The 22,170-nt window shown below is 34.6% G+C and overlaps 2 protein-coding genes across 6 annotated transcripts; one reads left to right on the top strand and one right to left on the bottom strand.

The window, feature by feature from the left end:
- The first annotated feature begins 2,533 nt into the window (after positions 1 to 2,533).
- LOC11441397 (probable E3 ubiquitin ligase SUD1) lies at positions 2,534 to 9,572 on the top strand. Of its 5 annotated transcripts, none has more exons than XM_024782389.2 (10): positions 2,534 to 3,000; positions 3,455 to 4,147; positions 4,879 to 5,646; positions 5,735 to 5,946; positions 6,042 to 6,392; positions 6,649 to 6,809; positions 6,892 to 7,055; positions 7,167 to 7,313; positions 8,115 to 8,634; positions 9,292 to 9,572. In XM_024782389.2, the coding sequence occupies exons 1-9, from the start codon at positions 2,662 to 2,664 to the stop codon at positions 8,616 to 8,618; spliced, it is 3,339 nt and encodes a 1,112-aa protein (XP_024638157.2). In that variant the 5' UTR covers positions 2,534 to 2,661; the 3' UTR covers positions 8,619 to 8,634; positions 9,292 to 9,572. The 5 variants fall into 5 exon arrangements, with proteins under 5 accessions (XP_024638157.2, XP_024638156.2, XP_024638155.2 ...); XM_024782388.2 differs by having other exon boundaries at positions 9,236 to 9,572; XM_024782387.2 differs by having other exon boundaries at positions 9,189 to 9,572.
- Positions 9,573 to 12,205: 2,633 nt separating this feature from the next.
- Positions 12,206 to 17,505, bottom strand: LOC11445084 (polyadenylate-binding protein 8). Its single transcript, XM_003607874.4, has 9 exons — positions 17,244 to 17,505; positions 15,474 to 15,592; positions 14,690 to 15,346; positions 14,530 to 14,607; positions 14,352 to 14,441; positions 13,415 to 13,552; positions 13,110 to 13,283; positions 12,820 to 13,023; positions 12,206 to 12,699 (listed from the first exon to the last, which is right to left on the bottom strand). The coding sequence occupies exons 1-9, from the start codon at positions 17,503 to 17,505 to the stop codon at positions 12,457 to 12,459; spliced, it is 1,965 nt and encodes a 654-aa protein (XP_003607922.1). The 3' UTR covers positions 12,206 to 12,456.
- Between the last annotated feature and the right edge of the window lie 4,665 nt (positions 17,506 to 22,170).

The raw sequence follows: 22,170 nt of genomic DNA, 5'->3' as shown, positions 1-22,170 counted from the left end.
GAATTATATATATGATTTAGTTGCAAGGCCGGGGATTCTCTCAGTTGGGTGGTCTTCTAGGTCTGTGTGCCCCTTGATAGGGTACCAAGCTCTAAGTACGGTACATTTTTATTTTTTTTTTAATAAAATTTAAAATACAAATGATTATTTTGAGAACAAAGTAAAAAATCGCGATATTATATGTATATATAATTCATACAAAAAAAAGTAGAGTTTAATTCATGTTTTAATTTTTTTAAGAAAGTTTAATTCATGTTTGTGTACAGCTATTTTATATGTGTATTTTTTTTCAAGTAATCTAGTGGTTGAAATTCACATTTTTTAAGGTGAATAAATTGCATATAATATTACATGTCACTGCCAACTGAGCTATGCTCACGGTGACATTTTATATGTGTATCTAATATGTGTTACAATGTCAATTAACAAATATAACAACTTATATATTTTTTCCTTAAAAAAAACCTTATATTTGGCACCGCCTAAAATGTACATGGTATCATAAAAAGAACATTAATAGTAGTAGTTAGACCAATATTAGTTTTTCAAAAATTGTTCATAAAAAAGATTTTCCAAAAAGAGATTTAGGGTGTGTTTGGTAAAAGTAGACTATAAACTAGCTGATAGTTAGAAAAACTAGCTTGTAATTAACGACTGATAGCTGAAAAGTTAGCTGATTAAATTAAAGTGTTTGGTAAAATCAGTTTTTCAATTAATTAATAAATATAAAATGACATAAAAGTACATGTATGTTTAATTTGTATAAGTTATATGTATAAAGTTTTTTTTTTTCAAAAAAAATGCACAAACATTTTTGACTGATATATATATATATATATATATATATATATATATATATATATTTTCCTCTTGAAAATTATAAATATGATATATGAACTTAATTGAAATACTTTTTAACTAAAATTTGCTCAACTTTATTATCATATCTTTCTTTTTTTTTTTTTTTTGATGAAAAGTTGTATGCTTTATTTAAAATTGTAAATATGCGAAAAGCAAAAAAAAATTATGCTAATGTAATATAAATCTAAGAGAAACCGTTTCAAAAATGAAATCAACAAATAATAACGTGGGTAGTTTATCTTTTAAGTTTTTTGTTTATGAAAAAATAATAAAATAATATTAAAGGTTAAAAGTGGAAGAAAATAATAAAAGCTACTTGAATAGTTTCTCATAAAAAGCTATAATCTCGTGAGAAAAACTTGTTATCAAACACGTCACGTTTTCATTCAGCGAAATGCAAGAAACTACAAACTAACTTGTTTGTGGGCAAAGGCTACGACAGGCGACCTCTTTGGGTCTCCTACCGTAGGAGACTTGATTTTTTTTTTTTTTTGGCAAAATAGATGTTAACCATTGGATAATGAAGTTCCATGATTCTTAGCTTACACCATCAACACCGAATATTTTTTTCGTCTTATTTTCACTTTTCCATTCTCTCTCCTCTCTATCGGAATCATTCTTTCTCTTACCCAACAACAGCGCAGCAACCACAAGAACACCCAAATCTTCATCTCCTTCCCATCACAATATAAATCCAATTGCTCCTTTTGTGCTTGCATGTTGCTTGCTCCTCATGATTATATTTCACTTAAATAACTTGAGATTGTTTCTCAAACTTCATGAACACAGATCTGCTGCTATATTTAATTTCAATTTGCAGGAAAAATGCTTCAATTTCAACTTCGGATGTCCCCAAAGGGAATTATTGAACGATCAAAACAAAACAAAGCCAAATCGGTATTATTGAAAGATGAATTTGAATTCCAATTTGATTAGCATTTTAAAAGAAATTGTCAAAAAATTGATTAAATCTGCAGTTTTTTATTTTTTTTATTTTTATCTTTGATGAATATGAAAGTTTTAACATTTTATTTATTGGGCTTGTTTGAAATATTAAGAGTAGAACAATGAAGGAAAATTGATTAGCATTTGAGTACCATTCTTTTCCAAATTTATTTCAGATCTGAGCATTACTTTTTTGAACAATTAAGAGTAGAACAATGAAGGAAAAAAATAGATATTTAGATGGTTGGAAAATCTAGATCAAACCCGGTGTTCGTATTATAAGGAACAAAGAAATAGTGTAATTCATAAAGGGAAAATAAACAGAGAGGGATATAGAGAAAGGGGAAAGCTCATGAGAGTTGAGAGGGAAGAAGACAAATGAAAAGATAATTCAGTGTATTTAATCTATGGTGTGTTCAACCAATCTAACTATTAGGAAAGATCCGAAGTTCAAAAAAAAAAAAATGTCATGCACGGTAGGAGATCTATAAAGGTCTCCCACCCTAAACGCCGCCCTTCTTTGTGTTACCAAACACAACTTAAAGTGCAGGCAATGGCCATAACATAACCCACCATAACTTCATCATCCATAACATAATTTACCAACCAAACACAAATCACAACCCTCCACGTCACCATAAACCCACATGACCATATACGTCACCAACACACGTACACACGCGTAATATAAATCCCCAGCAAGGGCAATCCCGGAATAACATAAAATCCCTACGGCAACCCCTCTCCCTCTCCCTCTCTCTAATCCCACCATTTCTCTCTTTCTCTCTCTTCTCCTTTTTTTTTTAATAATTCCCATTTTCACTCTCCACCGACTCGGTCGCCGCGGACTCGGCGATGGAGATCGCTAACGAACCACCGCCTTCTCTCGACGGAACTCCAATCGCCGCCACCACACCTTCCTCCTCTTCCCCTTCCTCTTCCTCTTCGTCTCCACGCGGTTCCAAAGGAAAGGAGATCGATGCGGAAGCAGTCGCCACCGCATCAACAGCACCGCCATCTGCAAAATACGATGACGACGATGAAGATGAAGAGGATGTTTGCCGTATTTGCCGGAACCCTGGTGATGCTGATAATCCATTACGGTATCCGTGCGCGTGTAGCGGGAGTATTAAATTTGTTCATCAAGATTGTCTCCTTCAGTGGCTTAATCATAGCAACGCTCGTCAATGCGAGGTTAATCATCTTTCTCTTCGTAATTGTTCACGTTCATAGTGATCATAGGCTATTCAGCATAATTTTGCATTTTTTAATTGAATTTTTGTTGAATTTATTATTTTATTTTTCGTAAATTGAGCTATGATCAGCTGTGTTGTGATGAAATTGAATCATAAATTTCATAACTTTTTTTCAAAAAATAATAATTTGGTCCTAAGAATTTAGAAAGGTTATGCTATTGTATTGCAAATTTATGTATATGAAAGTTAGCAATTTTTAATTCACATTGAAATAAATGAAGAAAATTGAAGACATGTTTATTAACAAGACTTGCAAAATGTTTTCTTTAGAAGTTATTTAGTAGTTTTGTTTTGCATGCACACCAAATTTGTCAACAAAATTACCTCTCTAAATTGTGATAGATTTTCCTTGGTTGGGGTTATTTTGTTGACAGGCTTAACATGTGTTGCAGGTTTGCAAGCATCCGTTTTCCTTTTCACCTGTTTATGCAGAGAATGCTCCTGCTAGGTTGCCTTTTCAAGAGTTTGTGGTTGGAATGGCGATGAAAGCTTGCCATGTCTTGCAATTCTTTGTGCGTCTGAGTTTTGTGTTATCTGTGTGGCTCTTAATTATACCTTTCATAACATTCTGGATATGGAGGTTAGCTTTTGTGAGGAGTTTCGGTGAAGCCCAGAGGTTATTCTTGAATCATTTATCAACGGCGGTTATTCTGACTGATTGCCTCCATGGTTTCCTGCTTTCTGCAAGCATTGTCTTCATTTTTCTTGGGGCTACTTCTTTGAGAGATTACTTTAGGCATTTACGAGAAATTGGGGGACAGGATGCTGAGAGAGAAGATGAAGTGGACAGAAATGGTGCCCGGGTTGCCAGAAGGCCTGCTGGACAAGCTAATCGTAATGTTAATGGTGATGCAAATGGAGAAGATGCTGTTGCAGCACAAGGAGTTGCGGGGGCAGGTCAAGTAATTAGAAGGAATGCTGAAAATGTTGCTGCACGATGGGAGATGCAAGCAGCACGTCTCGAGGCGCATGTTGAACAGATGTTTGATGGTCTGGATGACGCTGATGGGGCAGAAGATGTACCCTTTGATGAACTTGTTGGCATGCAGGGTCCGGTTTTTCATTTGGTTGAAAATGCATTTACGGTATGTCTATAATTTTTTTTTCAATGTTTGCTGCTCATATATCACAAAGTCGCAATGTAGTTTGTCTTGATACTGCTTCTCTATATAGAATATGGGTAATCTGACCTAGGAAAAACCTAACTCATAGTTGCATACTACTTCCTATGTTCAGATAATCCTGGTGTTTCTGACTTGCCACCGTTTTTGTAGTTTATCCTTTTAAACACATGATTTTTTTTTTATGTTATTTACACCTTAATGTCTTCCGAACTCAAGAAACATTTTTGCACTTTTAAACATATGATTTTCTTTGTTGTTATTTACACCTTAATGTACTCAAGAAACATCTTTGCCCTGTTTAAATGAGCATGTTGATGGAGCTTTTAGCAACCAACTTCAATAGGGGCTTCTTGCTGCAGAAACCTCAATGTTCTGTTTGCTGAAAATTTATTGTCGTCGAGTTTTCATCATTATGAAAAGATTAGTTCACTTTTCTGATTTTCCCCCCTAGTTGTCATTCTATCGATGTAATTGCTTGTTTATAGTGTAAATTTTCAAATCTACTGAAGCAGTATTCTCTGGGTGATCATTTTCCAATGATAATTGGTTATTGCTTTGATACGACAACAATCTTTGTTTTGTACATTGTGACTTCTGATTAGATTTTTTCACGTTTTTCTTCCTCTAATGATATTAATTTTCTATCTACAGCATTTATTATTTGCAAGCTGAATGATTTGTTCATTATGCAGGTGCTGGCAAGCAATATGATTTTCCTTGGGGTTGTAATCTTTCTGCCCTTCTCATTGGGTCGCATAATTCTTCATTATCTATCATGGTTCTTTTCTACTGGTAGTGATGCGGTTTTATCGGTGGTAGTCCCACCTACAGACGCTTCTCTTTCCCTAGCAAATATTACATTAAAAAATGCATTAACAGCTGTTCAAAATTTATCAACTGCTACTCAAGAAAGTGGATCAATTGGTCAGATTGCAGAAATGCTAAAAGTGAATGCAAGTGAATTGAGTGAAATGTCAAACAACATAACTGCATCTGTTTCGGATGATCTCTTGAAAGGAGGGTCAATTGGAACTTCCAGGATTTCTGATGTTACTACTCTGGCAGTTGGATATATTTTCCTATCGACTCTAATTTTCTGCTACTTCGGTGTTGTTGCGTTAATTCGTTACACAAAGGGTGAACCTTTGACTGCAGGAAGATTTTATGGTATTGCTTCTATAGCAGAGACAATTCCATCTCTCTTCAGGCAGTTTTTAGCAGCAATGAGGCATTTGATGACCATGGTGAAGGTTGCTTTCCTATTAGTTATTGAATTAGGGGTATTTCCCCTGATGTGTGGGTGGTGGCTCGATGTTTGCACCATACAGATGTTTGGGAAGACGATGGTTCACAGAGCTCAGTTCTTCTCTGCTTCTCCTTTAGCTAGCTCATTGGCTCATTGGGTTGTAGGGATCGTGTACATGCTACAAATTAGCATATTTGTCAGCCTTCTTAGAGGGGTAATTTCCTGTCACATGATATAATGCTTAAAGCTTTGCTTCTTTTGTTATGCAATGTTTCATATGATATATTTCTTTCTAATGACAGGTTTTGCGGAATGGGGTTTTGTACTTCCTTCGGGATCCGGCTGATCCAAACTATAATCCATTCCGTGATCTGATAGATGATCCTGTGCACAAACATGCTCGCAGGGTTTTGTTATCTGTTGCGGTTTATGGGAGTTTGATTGTTATGCTGGTATTTTTGCCAGTTAAACTTGCAATGCGGATGGCACCTTCCATTTTTCCACTTGAAATATTGTAAGCTGGCCCCTTAAGCAATTTTAATAGTTGATGCAAAATACATAGAACTCCCTGTTACAGTTGTTAAACTTGAATATGTTTATTTTGTGCAGGCTATCTGATCCCTTCACCGAAATTCCAGCTAACATGCTTCTCTTCCAGATCTGTATACCATTTGCTATCGAGCATTTTAAACTCAGGACAACTATCAAATCCCTTCTTCGCTATTGGTTTTCAGCAGTTGGTTGGGCACTTGGTTTAACTGATTTCTTACTGCCTAGACCTGATGACAATGGTAATCAAGAAAATGGAAATGGGGAGCGAGGTAGGCAGGAAAGGCTACAGATAGTACAAGCAGGGGTACACGATCAGGGTATGGTTCCATTTGCTGGCGATGATTTGAACAGAGTCACTAATGCAGATGCTGGAGAGGATTACGACAGCGACGAACAACCTGATTCTGAGTGAGTTCCTCGCAAATTAAAATCATATAACTATGATTATGAATCATCCAATATTGCATTTGTCTATCTATTTGGTTATGTACACTTTTGTCTTTGGGGTGGAGGAACAGGGCATGATGTGGGTAGTTTTTCATGGTTTTTTTGCGTTTCCGTAATGAAATGCATGAAAAGTCTACTGAAGTCATCAGTTTCTCTGTATAAGCATGTTTTTGTATTACTTTGTCATCATCTGATTAGATATATTTAATGACTACAGCAGTTATGCCTTTGCACTTCGCATTGTTCTTCTGCTGGTCATTGCTTGGATGACTCTCCTTGTCTTCAACTCTGCCCTGGTAGTTGTACCAATATCACTGGGAAGGATACTTTTCAACTCCATTCCCCGTCTACCTATAACTCATGGCATTAAGTGCAATGGTAAGCAATTGATTGAACTGATTTCTTTTGTTGGTGTGCTTCATAACTCTGAATTGATTTGTTATCTTATTTCTTTTGTTAGATTTGTATGCCTTCATCATTGGAAGTTATGTGATCTGGACTGCTGTTGCTGGAGTTAGATACTCAATCGAGCAAATTAGAAAACGAAGGACTTCAGTTTTGTTGAACCAAATTTGGAAGTGGTGTAGCATTGTTGTCAAGAGTTCTGCCCTTTTGTCTATATGGGTAAGGACGATTCTGATTGCTGATCAGTTTACTGAACCCGACCTTTTGATAATGCATTAATTTTCATTTGTTCTTTGGTGATCAATACATTTTTTTACTTTCCGGTTTTAGATATTTGTCATCCCAGTGCTGATTGGGCTTCTCTTTGAGCTTTTGGTCATTGTACCAATGAGAGTTCCAGTGGATGAAAGTCCAGTATTCCTCCTTTATCAAGACTGGGCATTGGGCCTTATATTTCTCAAGATATGGACTAGATTGGTGAGTTTGTTTCCTTCATTATTATTATTTTCTCTGTTAATCTTTTGTTGATTGGCTTCAATTCTTGTATGAAACCTCCAACTTGTTTAAATGCTTCAAAATATAACATTAAATAAATGAATGTTATCATATTTGGCAATCTCCATTTTAATTTAGATTACATGGCCTTCTGCTCTACTCAAGTAACTAGTAAATGTATCCTGCTGCATTGGTAGCGATTAAAACATATTCCTCTATAGTGAAGAACGTTTCTTGAATTTATTCATTTTTATTCAATTGATCCATGTAATGAAGCGTGAAATAGGCACTATATTATCCTTATGGTATTCTCATTTGATGAGACATATGACTTGTTTGTTAGAATATAAAATTTATTTTGCCGTGTCTTTATTTTAGTGGGATTTTTTTTCACTGATGATGTTATGATTTTTGTGGGGAATATAATGGCAATGGTTGATGAATTATGAATGATGATTTCTGAAAGATTCATAGTTAACATAATTGGATATATGAATGAGTTTTATTAGAGGAGAAAGCCCCATTTAGATGATGAATTTCCATTCAGCTGACAAAAGAATTATCAACCAAAAGAAAGTGACAAAATGTTTTCACACCTGACTAATAATAGGGATAGTGTAATGCCTCGTTTCTTTTTCAGTCTCTCTCTCCATCATTGGTAATTTTTGTTGGATTTGTGTCACTGGCCATTTGTAGATGGGTTATCTGTATCCCCGAGGTTTGTTATAACAATCAACTGTATTCATTTATGTTCTTCTAGTATTGACTTGGTTCATTGATTAGGTTATGTTGGACCACATGATGCCTCTAATGGATGAAAGTTGGCGAGTAAAGTTTGAGAGAGTGAGAGATGATGGTTTCTCCAGGCTGCAAGGTCTTTGGGTCCTACGAGAGATTGTACTTCCAATCATAATGAAACTATTGACAGCGTTATGTGTACCTTATGTTTTGGCCAGAGGTGTGTTTCCAGCACTTGGGTACCCATTAGTGGTCAATTCTGCTGTCTATCGATTTGCATGGTTGGGATGCCTCTCTTTCAGTTTCGTGTGTTTTTGTGCCAAGAGATTTCACGTCTGGTTTACAAATCTCCACAATTCAATTCGTGATGACCGGTATCTGATTGGCCGGAGGTTGCATAACTTCGGAGAACATGTTGAGAAGGCAAATGAAGCTGCAACTTCTACAGGAGTGCAGGATGCTATTTTACTTGGTCCAAATATAAATCAACAAGATCGTGACGCAGATGTTGGACTTCGATTGAGGCACATAAATCAACAGGCGGTCTGAGTGAATTATTTGTCAGGTAGGAAGGAAGAAATCTCTAGGAAGTGTTCAGTCTCTGGCTGGCATGGCTCTTCATGAATAGCTTATGTGCCTGTATGCAATACTCTATCTATACACGTGTGATGTTAGATAGTTATAACACTTCTTGTCATGACAACTAGTACAAGTTGAGATAAACAGTTTGTGCATGTTACTTAAATAATTTAGCTAATAGTAGGATAATAAAAATGTAGATCATTTTTTAAATTTTTTTTTTTTTTTGGAAGCGAAGCAGAATGCATGCTAGATAGATGGTATTGTAATTAATTAGAAGTTTCCTGTTAATTTATGGTGCGTTGGTATACTGTGCTAATATAAGTGCATCAGATCATTCTCAATGTTTTTTAATCAACTTTTCAATGCTTGGTAAAGAATTGAGGTTGTGTTCTTAAGTTGTTTTGTGTCGGCCTACACTTCTCAAGTTAAATATGAGAAAACTCATTTTCATTCTGCTTGTGATATCATGTTTAGTTCTCTTATTTTGTTGGAGTTTCACAATTGACATCACATATTTATACTTTCCCCCTCTCCCAGCACCCTTACTCCCAATCTCCTCGTGCCAATCCCCCGTGGTAATGCAGGATGTGACCACCATTTGCCTACACCTGCCCTCAATAGCTACATAACTTGATGACAGGATGGAAGAGATTTTCTCTCATATTGATGGTTAGATAACAAGATGGGAAAAGAAGAGGTTTGCTCATTAGATGGAAGGGGTGCTACTCGCCTACCAGATTAGTGGAAGAGACAAGTTTGACGACAGAGAGGGCCTCTACTGAGGAGACTGCAACTGATCTTGGGTTTTTCTTAGTTTGATTTAATATGTAAATGCTTATTTGATTTTAAGATGTTAGATTGGGTTAAGAATGTGTGAATTTGAGTGCTGATTTCAATTTGTGAATCAATTAACATTCTTATTTTGTTCAGTTTTTTTATTGGAGTTTGAGTGTGTTGTTTTGAGTTTGCTTTTTGTCATACAATTCAATTGCATCTCTTCACTGTTGGCCTTGGAATTTCAGATTATTGGCTTATCCACCTCCAATATAGTGCAAATTAAGAGTTGGCCTGAGCTGTTCTTAAAAGTTAAAAAAATAATGCATTGAAACTACCCTAATTATTCAATCAACTGTGTCATTAAGTGTGGGTCAAGATCCTATATATTTCTCAAAGAAATGGAGAGCACAATTTATGAGATAGAAACAATGGGGATATTAGTGGGATATACTTTTTAAAATATTTTGAAAAAATAGGTCCTATCAATAATCAGCGTATTCAGCTCCCTTATAAATTGAGTTTTCTCTTTCTTTTAAGAAAGAAGAGGATCTCAATTCGTTTTTTGCACATACTACTATTAGTCATGGCAGGTGATCGTGAGCATGAGATGAGTGAATTCAGTTTTGAATAGCGCTCATTTTGTCCATGATAAATGCATTTAAGACCGTTTGAGTGTCCCAACTAAATATGAATGCGATATTTTGAGAGTTAAGACACCTAACTTATCATCCTGATTTCATTGCCAACTAAAATTCAGTGATGTAGATATATCGTGAAGATATACTTTGCGGAACTGGTTGAGGTCCTTGAGGCTAACTAGGTATTGTTGGTGGGGGGAACTTAGGATGGTGAAGTTAGTGGGTGTTCCATGGTACATATCATTAAAATACTGGTACAAAGGATTCTTATATTAAATGATGGCTTCTTCTTCTTGGGTGGGTCATCAACTATATTGTTCATGTGTGTGGTTGAATATGACTTGCGAGTTGGAGCAGGGGGTGTTTTCTGCACCAATGTAAATATGTAATATGTAAGTCTTCTACTCCAATATGAAATCTCACGTCCTTACACACAAATGAGGAGTTATTTTTGTGTGAACGTCAAAATTTAAACACTTCATCATCTGGTCACACGCTAAAGAAAAAAATAGGAAAAAAAAATAATAATTAAATAATATATATATTTCTTGAGCAAAAAATATATATATATAACGCTTTTTCCCAATCAAACCAAATAAAAACAAGATAACCCCGAGATTTTTAGTGTATTATGCGAACGATTTTGTTTAAAAATCTAAAAGTGGAGAGAATGGGAGGACTTTGAAAGAAAATACAGAGAACAGAGAAAGTAATGCGAGGATAGTTTCCATGCAAATGCATGTAATTGTCTCTAGAAGGCCCTACATTACTTTTATGGGTTTTTTAAACAATATTTTATTTTTGGGGGGACGTGAGCATGCACTTGGATTACACATTCTACCGTATCATAAGAGATGATACATGTGATTTTTATTAAGGTTGTTTCAGTTTTATCAAGCAACTCAGTTTGATCCTGAGTGGGGCCATTTGTATAGTTAGAGATTGTTAGTATTCGTTAAGGTAATTACTAGTTAGTTATAGTTAGTTTGTAGTTGGTTATATTAGTTAAGGTCATGTTAAGGCATTTGTTAATGATTTAAAATAGAAACAATTGATAAATTTAAATATAAAAAAAGTTATTTTTGATGTTTCAATGTATTGAATACACAATTTTTAAGATGAAATTTTCTCTTTAAACTTGTTAAAAAGTGTCATAAGGGCACTTGTTAACAATTTCTTATTGGTTATCATAGAATGACCGTATATAATATGCATTTTATTATACACATTGTAATCAATCAATCTATTAATTCTCTAAATTGTCTAAATCTTTCATGTTAGTACTCTCTTTGTTGATCTCTGCTATATTTCTCAACATGACATCAGAGTCATGGCATTCACCATGAATGCTTCAATGTATTTGTTTTGGAGAGATCGTTCTAAAAATTTAAAGTTTCTCAATCATAAAATCTAAATATGGGTTTTGTAGCTGAGATGGCAAGGAGTACGAATTCGTTGTCATTTTTTAAAGAGATGTGTTATTTGCACAACCATTTTATGGACAACTTATTTGATAACCATAAATTTACAAATATCATTTCTCTTTTTTAAAAGACCCGGTGTTGTGTGGCCATAAATGGCCTTCAGAGGCGACAACTCCAACTAGGATGGTATAGTTTGATGGTTATTGTTATTTTTTGAACCATGGAAGACCTATACAAGTCGTGCACCATTTACTACTCATGTTGTCGACTATTATTGTTATTGCAGACTATTCAATGTAAAACATACCATGGATAGCAAGGCACTAAGCCAACCTAGAGAAAATATCAAACACAGTAAAAGACCCAAGTCTCGACCCTTTTAAACTTCAATGGTGATCTCTAGCCTACTCAACCGTTTCAAAGCGCTCGGTCTTCTTGCTCCGGAAATACTGGCAGAACATTCTAACATACTGCCTTTCCAAATTTCTGGAAAAACTAGAGGCTGTCACCGTGAGGGAATCAAAGTCCTTTTTCTCTACATCATGGATTGCAGACAACCAGTTGCAGGATCTGTTGATGTCCTTGCAACTTTACACCTATTCTGCTTCCAACCACAATCTGGAGTCTACACAATGACACCATCCTATGCTCAAAGAGAAGCGGGGTCATTTTAATTTCACAATTCATAAAGAGTGCTAAATTCAAGTTATGCATCTATGCAAAAAACGAGATATTTTCTCCACACCCAAACGGTAAAAAAACACAAACGGACAATTTCATGGTTCTAAATTCAAGTCAATAAATAAATATCAGCAGTCAGACATGCCTTCAACCCAAGGGAGGAGATCCAAAAACCGGCAATATCTAGTCTAATGAAACAACTCAATCTGAAAAGGGGATAAAAACCAGTGCCCGAAAGATAAATAGTCAACCACCAAGGAAGTAAATCCCAACAGCATAAATATCTTAAGAAGCAAGGCTGTCATTAAGTGACAATGAAGACAACTGATCAGCAGCACCACCAGCCTGCTGCTGCGCAACATTCCTAAGGACATCCATCGCCTCTGCCACCTTTGCTTTCAGGGCCTCTGGTGACTCGAGCAAGTGCAGAACTTCAGTCTGGTCCATCTCCAGAAGCATACCAGTAACTTTGGCAGCATTGTCGGGCTCCAATTGTTCCACAAGTGGGTAAAGATTCTCACCCAGCATCTGCAAATATACAACCAACTAACAACTGTTAGTTAAGGCCACTAAAATGTAACAAATGGAGTTTAGCAAAAACTCTAGGAGTTATTAACATAGTAAACATCAGTTGAAATGACAGCCTACCGTTCTCTGCTGCTCGGGAGATGCATTAGCCAGATGAGAAGCCAAAGCACCAATAGGAATTTGCTGGGAAAGTGATGCATCGCGAATGGGCATCCCACCCACGTCATAAGGAACAGAATACATGCCTCCAGCAACTCCAGGCATGGGACCATCAGGCATGCCCCTTCCAGGAGGATAGCGATATACACGTCCCCTAGGGAGCATCTGTCAATCACAAAATTATCAAGTGAGTGATCAAAAAACGAAAGATGATCCACAAAATTATATACACGAGATGGAAATCCACCAACCTGTTGTGGCATAAGCGGAACTGGCTGCTGGGACTGCTGGACTCCACCTCCACGTCTTCCACCAGGACGCTGCCCTTGCTGTCCCTGCTGAACCATTGGCACAAAGAAGTTTGGCACAGGTGCCCCACCAGGTCTCATTCCAGGCACAAGTTGTTGTTGATACCCAAATCCAGGCTGAGAAAATTTGCAATGATGGACATAGTTTAATAAAATTACTCCATAACTTAAAAGGACAAATCAGAGGAATAATATCAAGCTCAATTCATGATTATGCTTGCTAAAGCTTAAAAGTTAAACTGGTTTACCTGGGAAGGAATGATGGCAGGAGGGCCTTGACCATAAAATATTTGTTGACCCATACCTGGACCACCAGGGGGATACATAGGCATGCGAGGAGCAACGGATGGTGGCATCGAGACAGGACGCATTTGAGCAAATTGAGCCTACAAGTCCAAAAAATTAACATTACTATGGTCACCTCAACTCAATCACCAGACATAATTAATCTTATTTGATGATAAACAAGACGCAATATCATCATAGCCCACAATCTACGAAATTGAGACTGACAGCCAAAAATAATCCTAAATATAACTGAGACCCAAAAAAATAATATTACAGCTTATATACAACACAAGTGTGTTTAGAAGGTTCCATATGATGTGACTAAAACAGCAAAAGTTTAATTATGTATTTTTATTACTCATGATTTAAAAATCAAAACAGTCATGGATTTTGTTTTTAAGTAAATAGACCATAAAATTATAAGAAATCCAGTATGAGAATATTTTATATTACCAATAAAATAACCGTATTAAATCATAAACAAGATTACCACATTTTATACATCATACAAGATAACTAAGAAGCTAAATAACAACAATTTATAAATGTGCCTAATAGCCAGGGCTTCCCTCAAAAAAAATAAGTGTGCCTAATATCCAGGGCTTGGTTATAAAAAAAATTAAAACAAAAATATAAAACAACTAACGCCTGTTTATAGTATGAGTTGCCTAGATGGATTAAAAGCAAACAAAAAAGCAGACCAGCTCAAACTGATTTACTGCCACAAAATCATCAAAAGTTTTGCTGATTTGAACCCGTACACATGTTTGCATTGGTTCTATTATCTAGTTTTTTTGTCAAACACGCAGTCAGCACAAAGGTTTTCCATTTGCCCCCACAGGTGTGATTTGTGTTTTCTAGTATGTAGAGGTAATAAACAATTGCACCTACGCATACCTGAAGCCTAGCTCTTCTATCTTCTTTCCTCTGAGCCAGAGTCACATACAGAGGTTTGCTTGCCACCATTTTGCCATTCATCTCCAAGAGCTAGCAAACAATAGAGCACAACAAAAAAATCATTTCCAAACTAAAAATCCTTCGGCCTTATTAACCAATAATATACAATATGACTTACAGCTCTAGATGCCTCCTCGGGAGTAGAGAATGCAACAAACCCAGATCCTCGACTTACGCCATTGGGGTCTCTCATTACCTTCCAAGTGAAAAGAAAGCAACATATGACTATGTACTTAGCGAATATTTAGTGAGATGTCAGTCATATCAATTATACATACCTTGCAAGAGGTAATTGTGCCATAAGAGGAGAACAGCTCCTTAAGTTTTTCATCAGCAATGCTATCGTCCAAATTTTTGACATACAAGTTTGCCCCTTGATATTTATCCGCAGCTTCTTTCATGCTCTGCTCAAACTTAATCTTCAGTTCATGCTCCCTTTCAGATTTTTTTTGAGCTTTTCCAACATACCATTCCTTGTCATCAATTTTTTTCCCATTAAGAGCCTCAACAGCTCTAGCAGCATCATCGGTACTCTCAAAGTTCACAAATCCAAAGCACTTTGATTTCCCATCCCCATCCCTCATTACTACAGCACTGGTAATTGTTCCAAATTCACCAAAAGTCTTCTTCAACTCATCGTCAGTAGTTGATTCTGAGAGATTCTTAACAAAAACATTGTTGAATTTTGCCCTGTCACCTGTGCTCTCTCTCTCTTGCTTGCGAAGGAAGGGTCCCACATAAACTTGCTTATCATTCAAAAGCATACCATTAAGCTTTTCAATAGCTTTTTGAGCAGCCTCCTCAGTATCAAATTGAACAAAGCCGTAGCCTTTTGATTGGCCAGATCCATCCACAGCTACCTTGCAAGAAAGGATATTCCCAAATGAAGAAAAGGTATCATGCAACGCCTTATGGTCAATCGCCTTGTCCAAATTCTGCAATAATCATTAAATTAGGAAGATTGAAAATGGTTAGAACAGGTCCAACCAGTACATGCAGTCCAGAAGCTTAGCAGAATTCTTTCCATTACAAGACAATGTGGAAGAACAAAGATATCAATACCTTAATAAATATATTTCCTTGACCACTTTTGCGGATACTAGGATCACGATGTGAATACATAATGCGAATGGGCCTGTTGTTGAGAGGAGTGAAGTTCAGAACATCCAATGCTCTCGCAGCTGTATCCACACAGCAAATATATTATGAACAGCGAGATACAAAACAAATGATTACCACAACAGCAACAAAATAAAAGATTATATTACTCGAGGATAAAAATGTGAAGATCTGTAAATGAAGGTAAAGTCAATCGGTTTACAAATTAGGTAGGTGAAAATCGCATCACATAAACTTTTCATGACATGAGGATAGATCATGAAAACATTCTGTTGTACAATATTCCTTGCCCACAACTCAAAAAAATATAAGATTGACTATAACGAAGTACACAACATTCAATTATTTTAATGTTTCATGTGTTGTATTAGAGATAAACTTGTCTTACTGTTAATAAATACAGTCATCAATTGACCGATTCTCATACATTATACGACATGTTTGTAATACAATAGTTTGAGAAAAAATCTAAAAGCAGATCGACATGTGCTTGAGAATAGAGGTAATACTAGAGTATTTAAGTTAAAAGATCATTAATTGCAATTATGAATCACAAAGTTACAGCGATAGAAAGAAACAAAATATAGCATTTTTATATCAAAAACCAAATATAAGTATGGAATCCATCCCTTTGCCAGCGAGCAAAGGGATGGATTCTTATTTCAGTCAAATTTCTTAATTCGATGAATTACGTTGCCTGCAAGCAAATTAGGCCTGCTTAATGTAAGCCACACACACTGTATATGCAGGCCTTCGACTGGTATGCTAAATTTGCAAGAAAAGCTCTATATGAATCTAGCTTTAAAATATTCTTATTTGCAGTCTCCATCTAAAATATTCAGTTAACCTAGCGTTTTAACAAGAGCTACCACATGATTTCTACCACCGTATTACATTAACTATTTACTTCTCACACTGTTAATTAGTGGAAAGAAGGCAAAAAATATATGTTCGGCAATATGTTAAATTAGTGGAAAGAAGGCAAAAAATATGTATCCAACCCATTCGACAAAAAGTCAACAATCTCCCAGACACAAATTAGCTTTAGACGTCGCATGCAAAGTTCATTTCCCCCAATACCACGCATGCGAGTTTGAGTGCATTCATCATTTTAAAAGTGTTGTCAGTCGCAGATTGTAGAAAATAGTGGTTTGTTAAAATTCCGCTATGCAGCAGTGTTGTACTCATTTGTGTATTACGGAACAAGGGGCATTAGTTCAAATTCCGTTACGCAACAGTGTCGTATTAAATAGCGTATTGCAAAACAATAGTTGTTAGTTCAAATTCCGCTATGCTATAGCGCCGCTATAGCCACTATTTAAAATTGGTTAAACAATTTCCATTGGCAATTATTGCACTGCAACAGACATCATCAACATGCATGAGCGATATATATCAACCATAATCCCCAACTAATTTGCTTGACAATAAGTAAAAGCCCTGTTTTGTTTTAGAAATTGAAGGTATATAATTAGTGTCATTAAATAAAGGGTGTATAAACCTCACACCAGAGAATTAACAGTAATACAATCATGAATTCAACAACAAATTAAACATGAAACCAGCATAACCCTGCTTCATAAACTAATAATTCATCAATAAAGATTAAACCTTTCTACAAACCCTTTTCTTAAATCAAAAAACCAATCCAATTCACAGTACAAATCACACAATGAATAACAAAAAGTAAACAATTAAATTAAATTAACTAACCATCTTGTGGATTGCTATAGTTAACATAACCATAACCAAGTGACCTCCTAGTAGTCAAATCCCTGCAAACCCTAACACTCACAACCTGACCCAATTGATTGAACAAATCATACAGCTGAGAATCCGTCACATTCATATCAAGATCTCCGACGTAAAGCGACGTCGTCACAAAATTTCCACCGCCACCGGCCGCCGCTGCAGCCGCCGCACCACCGTTAGGACCGGTCATCGCATTCTGAGGCTGAACCTGAACCTGGGCCATCTCAATTTCACAAAAAAATTTGATTTTTTTTTCAAAAATGTTTTTTTTTCCTAATTTTCCCCTTTTGTGATTTTTTTTTTTGAATTTTTTTTTCTCTTCCCCCTCCTCTTGTTATTGATAACAATAAAACCTAGGAAGAACAGAAAAACCTTAGATTCATGAAAATTGAAACAGAATTTTTTGATTTTTGATTTGGGGAAAACGAGGAGAGGGAAGGGAATAAAAAAAAAAACGGTGATAAATTCAAAGATAAGAAATAAAATAAAAAATAAAATTGAAAATTAGGGTAATGGAAATTGAAGAGTTGTTGAAGTAGCAGAGCAAAGCACTGCGGTGAGAAAAGAGAAGTGGAAATGGTGAAGTGAGAGAAAGTATATAGAAGAGACGTAAACCCTAGCACAATCCAACGAGGAGATCTGAACCGTTGATTTGAGAAGGGTGTGGGGCCAGGGGGATTTGGTAGATAAGGATTTGGGGAGAAAAAACCAGAAAGGGAATAGTGATGAATGAGTGAGTGAAAGTGAAAATGGTGTGTGAAGTGCTGTAAAGGTAACTGGTGAAAATTATAATGAAGGAATGCCAGTTACAGTACAGCTTTGTGTTCCTAATTTTTAATGATTTGTGTTGGTAATATACTCCTCCTACTTCGATCAGTAATTTAACTGATGTCACGGTTATTTTTCTGTGTAAAGATATTCACCGAGTAAAAAACATATGATTTGTTTGTTTTTTTTTTTTAAAAGAGAACATATGATTTTTGATTTGTTAAAATGTAAGTATCGTACCTAACATCATAACATAGATATGATAACACAACAAACTTTTAAAGTATTAAACAGTTATTTGTCAGAAGTCCTAGCTCAACTGGCAAAATACCGAAATTGTTAGACCGGATGTCATGATCAGGGTTCGAACCCTGGTACCTCCACTTGTGTGTGTGAGTTTATAATGGCTTTGCCATTTCGTCTATCTACCAAAAAAAAAAACAATTATTTGTCTTTTATAATGTTTGGTGGATAAAAATATATTTTGATATTTTAGACAACTTATATTTTAGACAAATGGTTGTTATGTGATTTAGTGAAAGACAAGTTTTATCTTGTCTCCCACTTTATCATGTCCTTGAAAGAATTTTACAACAAAAAATAGTATAGTTTAAATTGTCATGTCATGTTTATTATTTTTTAAGAGATCCAATGCATTCTAAAAGTCAAAACATGTGTTGTTAAATAGTTTTATCTTGTCTCCTAATTTATCATGTCCTTGAAAGAATTTTACAACCAAATATAGTACAATTTAAGTTGTCATGTCATGTTTATTATTTCTTAACAGATCAAACGCACTCTAAAAGTCAAAACATGCGTTGTTAATAAATTTAAGATATGCATCTTTGTATGTTCAGTTTTACGGTGAGAAACATTGTTTTTAACGAATTGATTTTGTAAAATTGAGATGAAGATAAAGTGGCTTATGTTTAGATAAATTCATCTGAAAATGAGTTGGATAATAAGATAGTAAAGTAACAAAAATTTCTTGTTGTGAAAGTGACTCAAAATTGGAGAAATTGAAATTTGCTGTCAAAATTGGAGCCCGATTTGGAGAAATCGGAGCACGATTTTTTGGAGCAGAATTGGCACTTTAATTCGTAAAAAATCGGAGCACGATTTTGCGCAGAGTCAGAAAAATAAAACGTATTTTTGGGCCTGATTTTGTTCCAATTTATGAGGGATTTTTTTACTACAAATATAGGCTTTGTATCAGAGTAAACCTTGAGATAGAGGGGGCTGAAACAAGGGTTTAGAAAGGTAACAACAAAACTAGGGTTTGTATAGAGTTTGTCTCTTGGAACAAACACTAAGGTTTGAGGGTTGATTCACCTTGGGAAACACTATTAAGATCGAGTCTCTTGGTTACGGGAAGAGATTGAGGCTTTGGGTAGAATTAGGCGGGAGACTTATTCTTGTAACCCATTGATATCTCTTTTGTAAAGTTACTCATCATATAGTGAAACGGAGGGCTGCTCTCTCCCTCAGGCTAGGTCAATTTGGACCGAACTGGGTCAATAAATTCTTTTGTGTTCTCTCTTCTTTTCTCTCGCTGTTTTCTACTTTTGGCTTGTGTTTATAATTGTCCCATACACTTTGATTTTGGTTGCTTGACTATCCCTTGCTCCACACATCAAGTTTGTTATTTGTGTGATTTCTCATCGGATTCGCAACATTTCTATTTTTAAAATAAAATCAATTTTAAAGACAAAATCAATTCTACATTAGATAAACCGAAAACGCAAAAATGAATTTTACACCTCTTAAATCAACTTTATGCTCTAAAAATGGAAGGAGACATGCACAGATGTAAAAAAGATAAAAAAAATAAAAAGTGTTTTATCACCGTAAATTTAACTCAATTGATAATGATATTGCATATATATGGATGGGGCTGGAGTTCGAACCTCGTACACTTCATTTCTTCACATTTAATTTTGTGAGTTATATCCAGCGAGCTACTTAAAAAAAAAAAAAAATTGTGCTTTAACTTTAAAAGTTAAACATACTCTCAGTTTTCTATCAACGTCAAAAAAATAGCTCATTGTTTTCATTGAATTTTACTTCTAATGTTTTTCTTTGCAATTCTGTGAATATATTTTAAAATTTTAAAACATTAAATAAAATATTTTCAACATTTTAAATTTTTTTTGACAAAAATGAAAATTTTAACTTGTTACTTCAATAACACATTAATAAAATTCAAAAGTCACTTAAAAAGGTATTATAAAAATCTCGAAGATCTTATCAACAAAGTAGTCCTAAAGATATAAATATTCTTTTTGACCAAAAATAAATACCACACCACTTTAGAAATTGTATACAACATGTATCTGTAAATTTTCTTTAAAAAAAATTATCTGCAAATTTGGATACTACTATAATAATATAGATAATATATTTGTTCTAGAAAACGTATATAAATAATATATTACCTTTAGTAAAAAAAATATATTAGTACCGCTCGTTAAAAAAATATATATCATTCTTGAGAGGAAAAAAAATGTTGACTAAATCTACCACATTTTTTTTTTTGAAAAAACTAAATCTACGACATTACAAATCAAATTGACCAAATCTACTACATTTTTTTTTCCTCAGCAATCTACTACATACATTGAACAATGGAGTTAAATAAGTTTTTATACTTTAAAATATAGCGAATTTTGATTTTAATCCCTAAAAAATAAAACTGATTGTTTTCATCCTCGCATAAAGAAAAACATTTTGTTTTTGGTCCTTAATGATCCATTTATGTTATGTTATTGACTCTATGTTTAAATGCGTTAGTGTCACGATGATTCATTATATTCAACCTTTTTATGTCCATATTATTATTAGAAAAATCCTAACAACACACATTATAGCACACACTATTAAACACATCTTATTTGATTGATTAAAATTCATATGGGACCCACCAAATTTATATAGGACCCACGTGATTTGGTGGGATCCATGTGAATTTTAACCAATCAAAGAGAGTGTGTTGAAAAGTGTGTGTTACAATGTGTTTTGTTGGCATTTCTCTTATTATTATGTTCAAGAACACGTCAAGATTATATCCGGTATTAACAAAAAATAAAACAAAAGAATATGTGAGAAGGAAAACATCTCATTTTATTTTTTAGGGACTAATATCAAAATTTACTATACTTTTAGACATGGGAGACTTATTTAACACTAGAATATACTCCCTCCGTCCCTATATATAAGACCCTTTTGCCAAAATCATGGGAATTAAGATAGTGGATATTTGTATTAAAGTTGTTTGTAATCACTATTGTTTTTACAATTTTATCTTTTAAGAAAGAAGGTTAGTTTATGTTTTCAACATGTTATTTATTGTTGATTGAAGAAAAAGATGTATAATAAATAGGGGCATGTATGTAAAGAAATAATTAATGTAGTTGGAAATAACAAAGGGATCTTATAAAAAAGGACAAAAAAATTTCTCAAAAGGGTCTTATAATTAGGGACGGAGGGAGTACTATTTTTTTAAAGAGGGATAGAATACAATTTTTTTTTACAAAAGGATACACTATGTTATTTTAAGTCAAAAAGTAATATATGTTATTTTTTTTTCTCGGATACTAAATAATGTAACCACGTTCTCGTGAATTTAGCTCAGTTGATAAGGACAATGCATAATATATTCAATGTCCGAGATTCAAACCTCGATCACCACAAAAAAAATAACGCAACCGCATTCATTATAATTTTTTTTTGTATGCATGCAAATTAATTTTTTTTTTACATGTAAACGAATTGATAACCATCCTAACAAAAAAATATAACAATTTTAACAATATAAGTATTGTCTAGATCTAACGATCCTCGTTACAAGTTCTATTCACAAATATGTGAAAGTAAGGGAAATATTTTCATTCATTATTCTATTTGTACACCCATGCCACTAAGCCACATGTCTCGTGGAAAACTTGAAAAACTCCTCCTCGTTTAGTCTAAACACATGTCACTTCTATTTTGCTTATCAACTCTCCATTCTTCTTGAAAACCTTAAAGGGGAAAACATATAAAAATGCTAAAAAAGGTCATCATAAAAGCACAATTAAAAGGAGAAAAATATGAGAAGAATGGTCGGATCCCCTAATATTGG

The sequence above is a fragment of the Medicago truncatula genome, chromosome 4 (genome assembly GCF_003473485.1).
Source record: "Medicago truncatula cultivar Jemalong A17 chromosome 4, MtrunA17r5.0-ANR, whole genome shotgun sequence".
Taxonomy (NCBI): domain Eukaryota; kingdom Viridiplantae; phylum Streptophyta; class Magnoliopsida; order Fabales; family Fabaceae; genus Medicago; species Medicago truncatula.
The sequence above is the reverse complement of the archived record's forward strand: the minus strand, read 5'-3'. Positions and strand labels throughout refer to the sequence as shown.

What these genes read in the sequence shown, in the direction of transcription:
- LOC11445084 (XM_003607874.4), bottom strand. Translation starts at nt 17,505, where the DNA reads ATGGCCCAGGTTCAGGTTCAGCCTCAGAATGCGATGACCGGTCCTAAC. An exon ending in AAGGAAATATATTTATTAAG is followed by an intron (nt 15,347 to 15,473) that starts GTATTGATATCT and finishes TGATTATTGCAG; the next exon opens with AATTTGGACAAGGCGATTGA. An exon ending in TTCCGCTTATGCCACAACAG is followed by an intron (nt 13,024 to 13,109) that starts GTTGGTGGATTT and finishes TGTGATTGACAG; the next exon opens with ATGCTCCCTAGGGGACGTGT.
- LOC11441397 (XM_024782389.2), top strand. Translation starts at nt 2,662, where the DNA reads ATGGAGATCGCTAACGAACCACCGCCTTCTCTCGACGGAACTCCAATC. An exon ending in TGGTTGAAAATGCATTTACG is followed by an intron (nt 4,148 to 4,878) that starts GTATGTCTATAA and finishes TTCATTATGCAG; the next exon opens with GTGCTGGCAAGCAATATGAT. An exon ending in TTGTCAGCCTTCTTAGAGGG is followed by an intron (nt 5,647 to 5,734) that starts GTAATTTCCTGT and finishes TTCTAATGACAG; the next exon opens with GTTTTGCGGAATGGGGTTTT.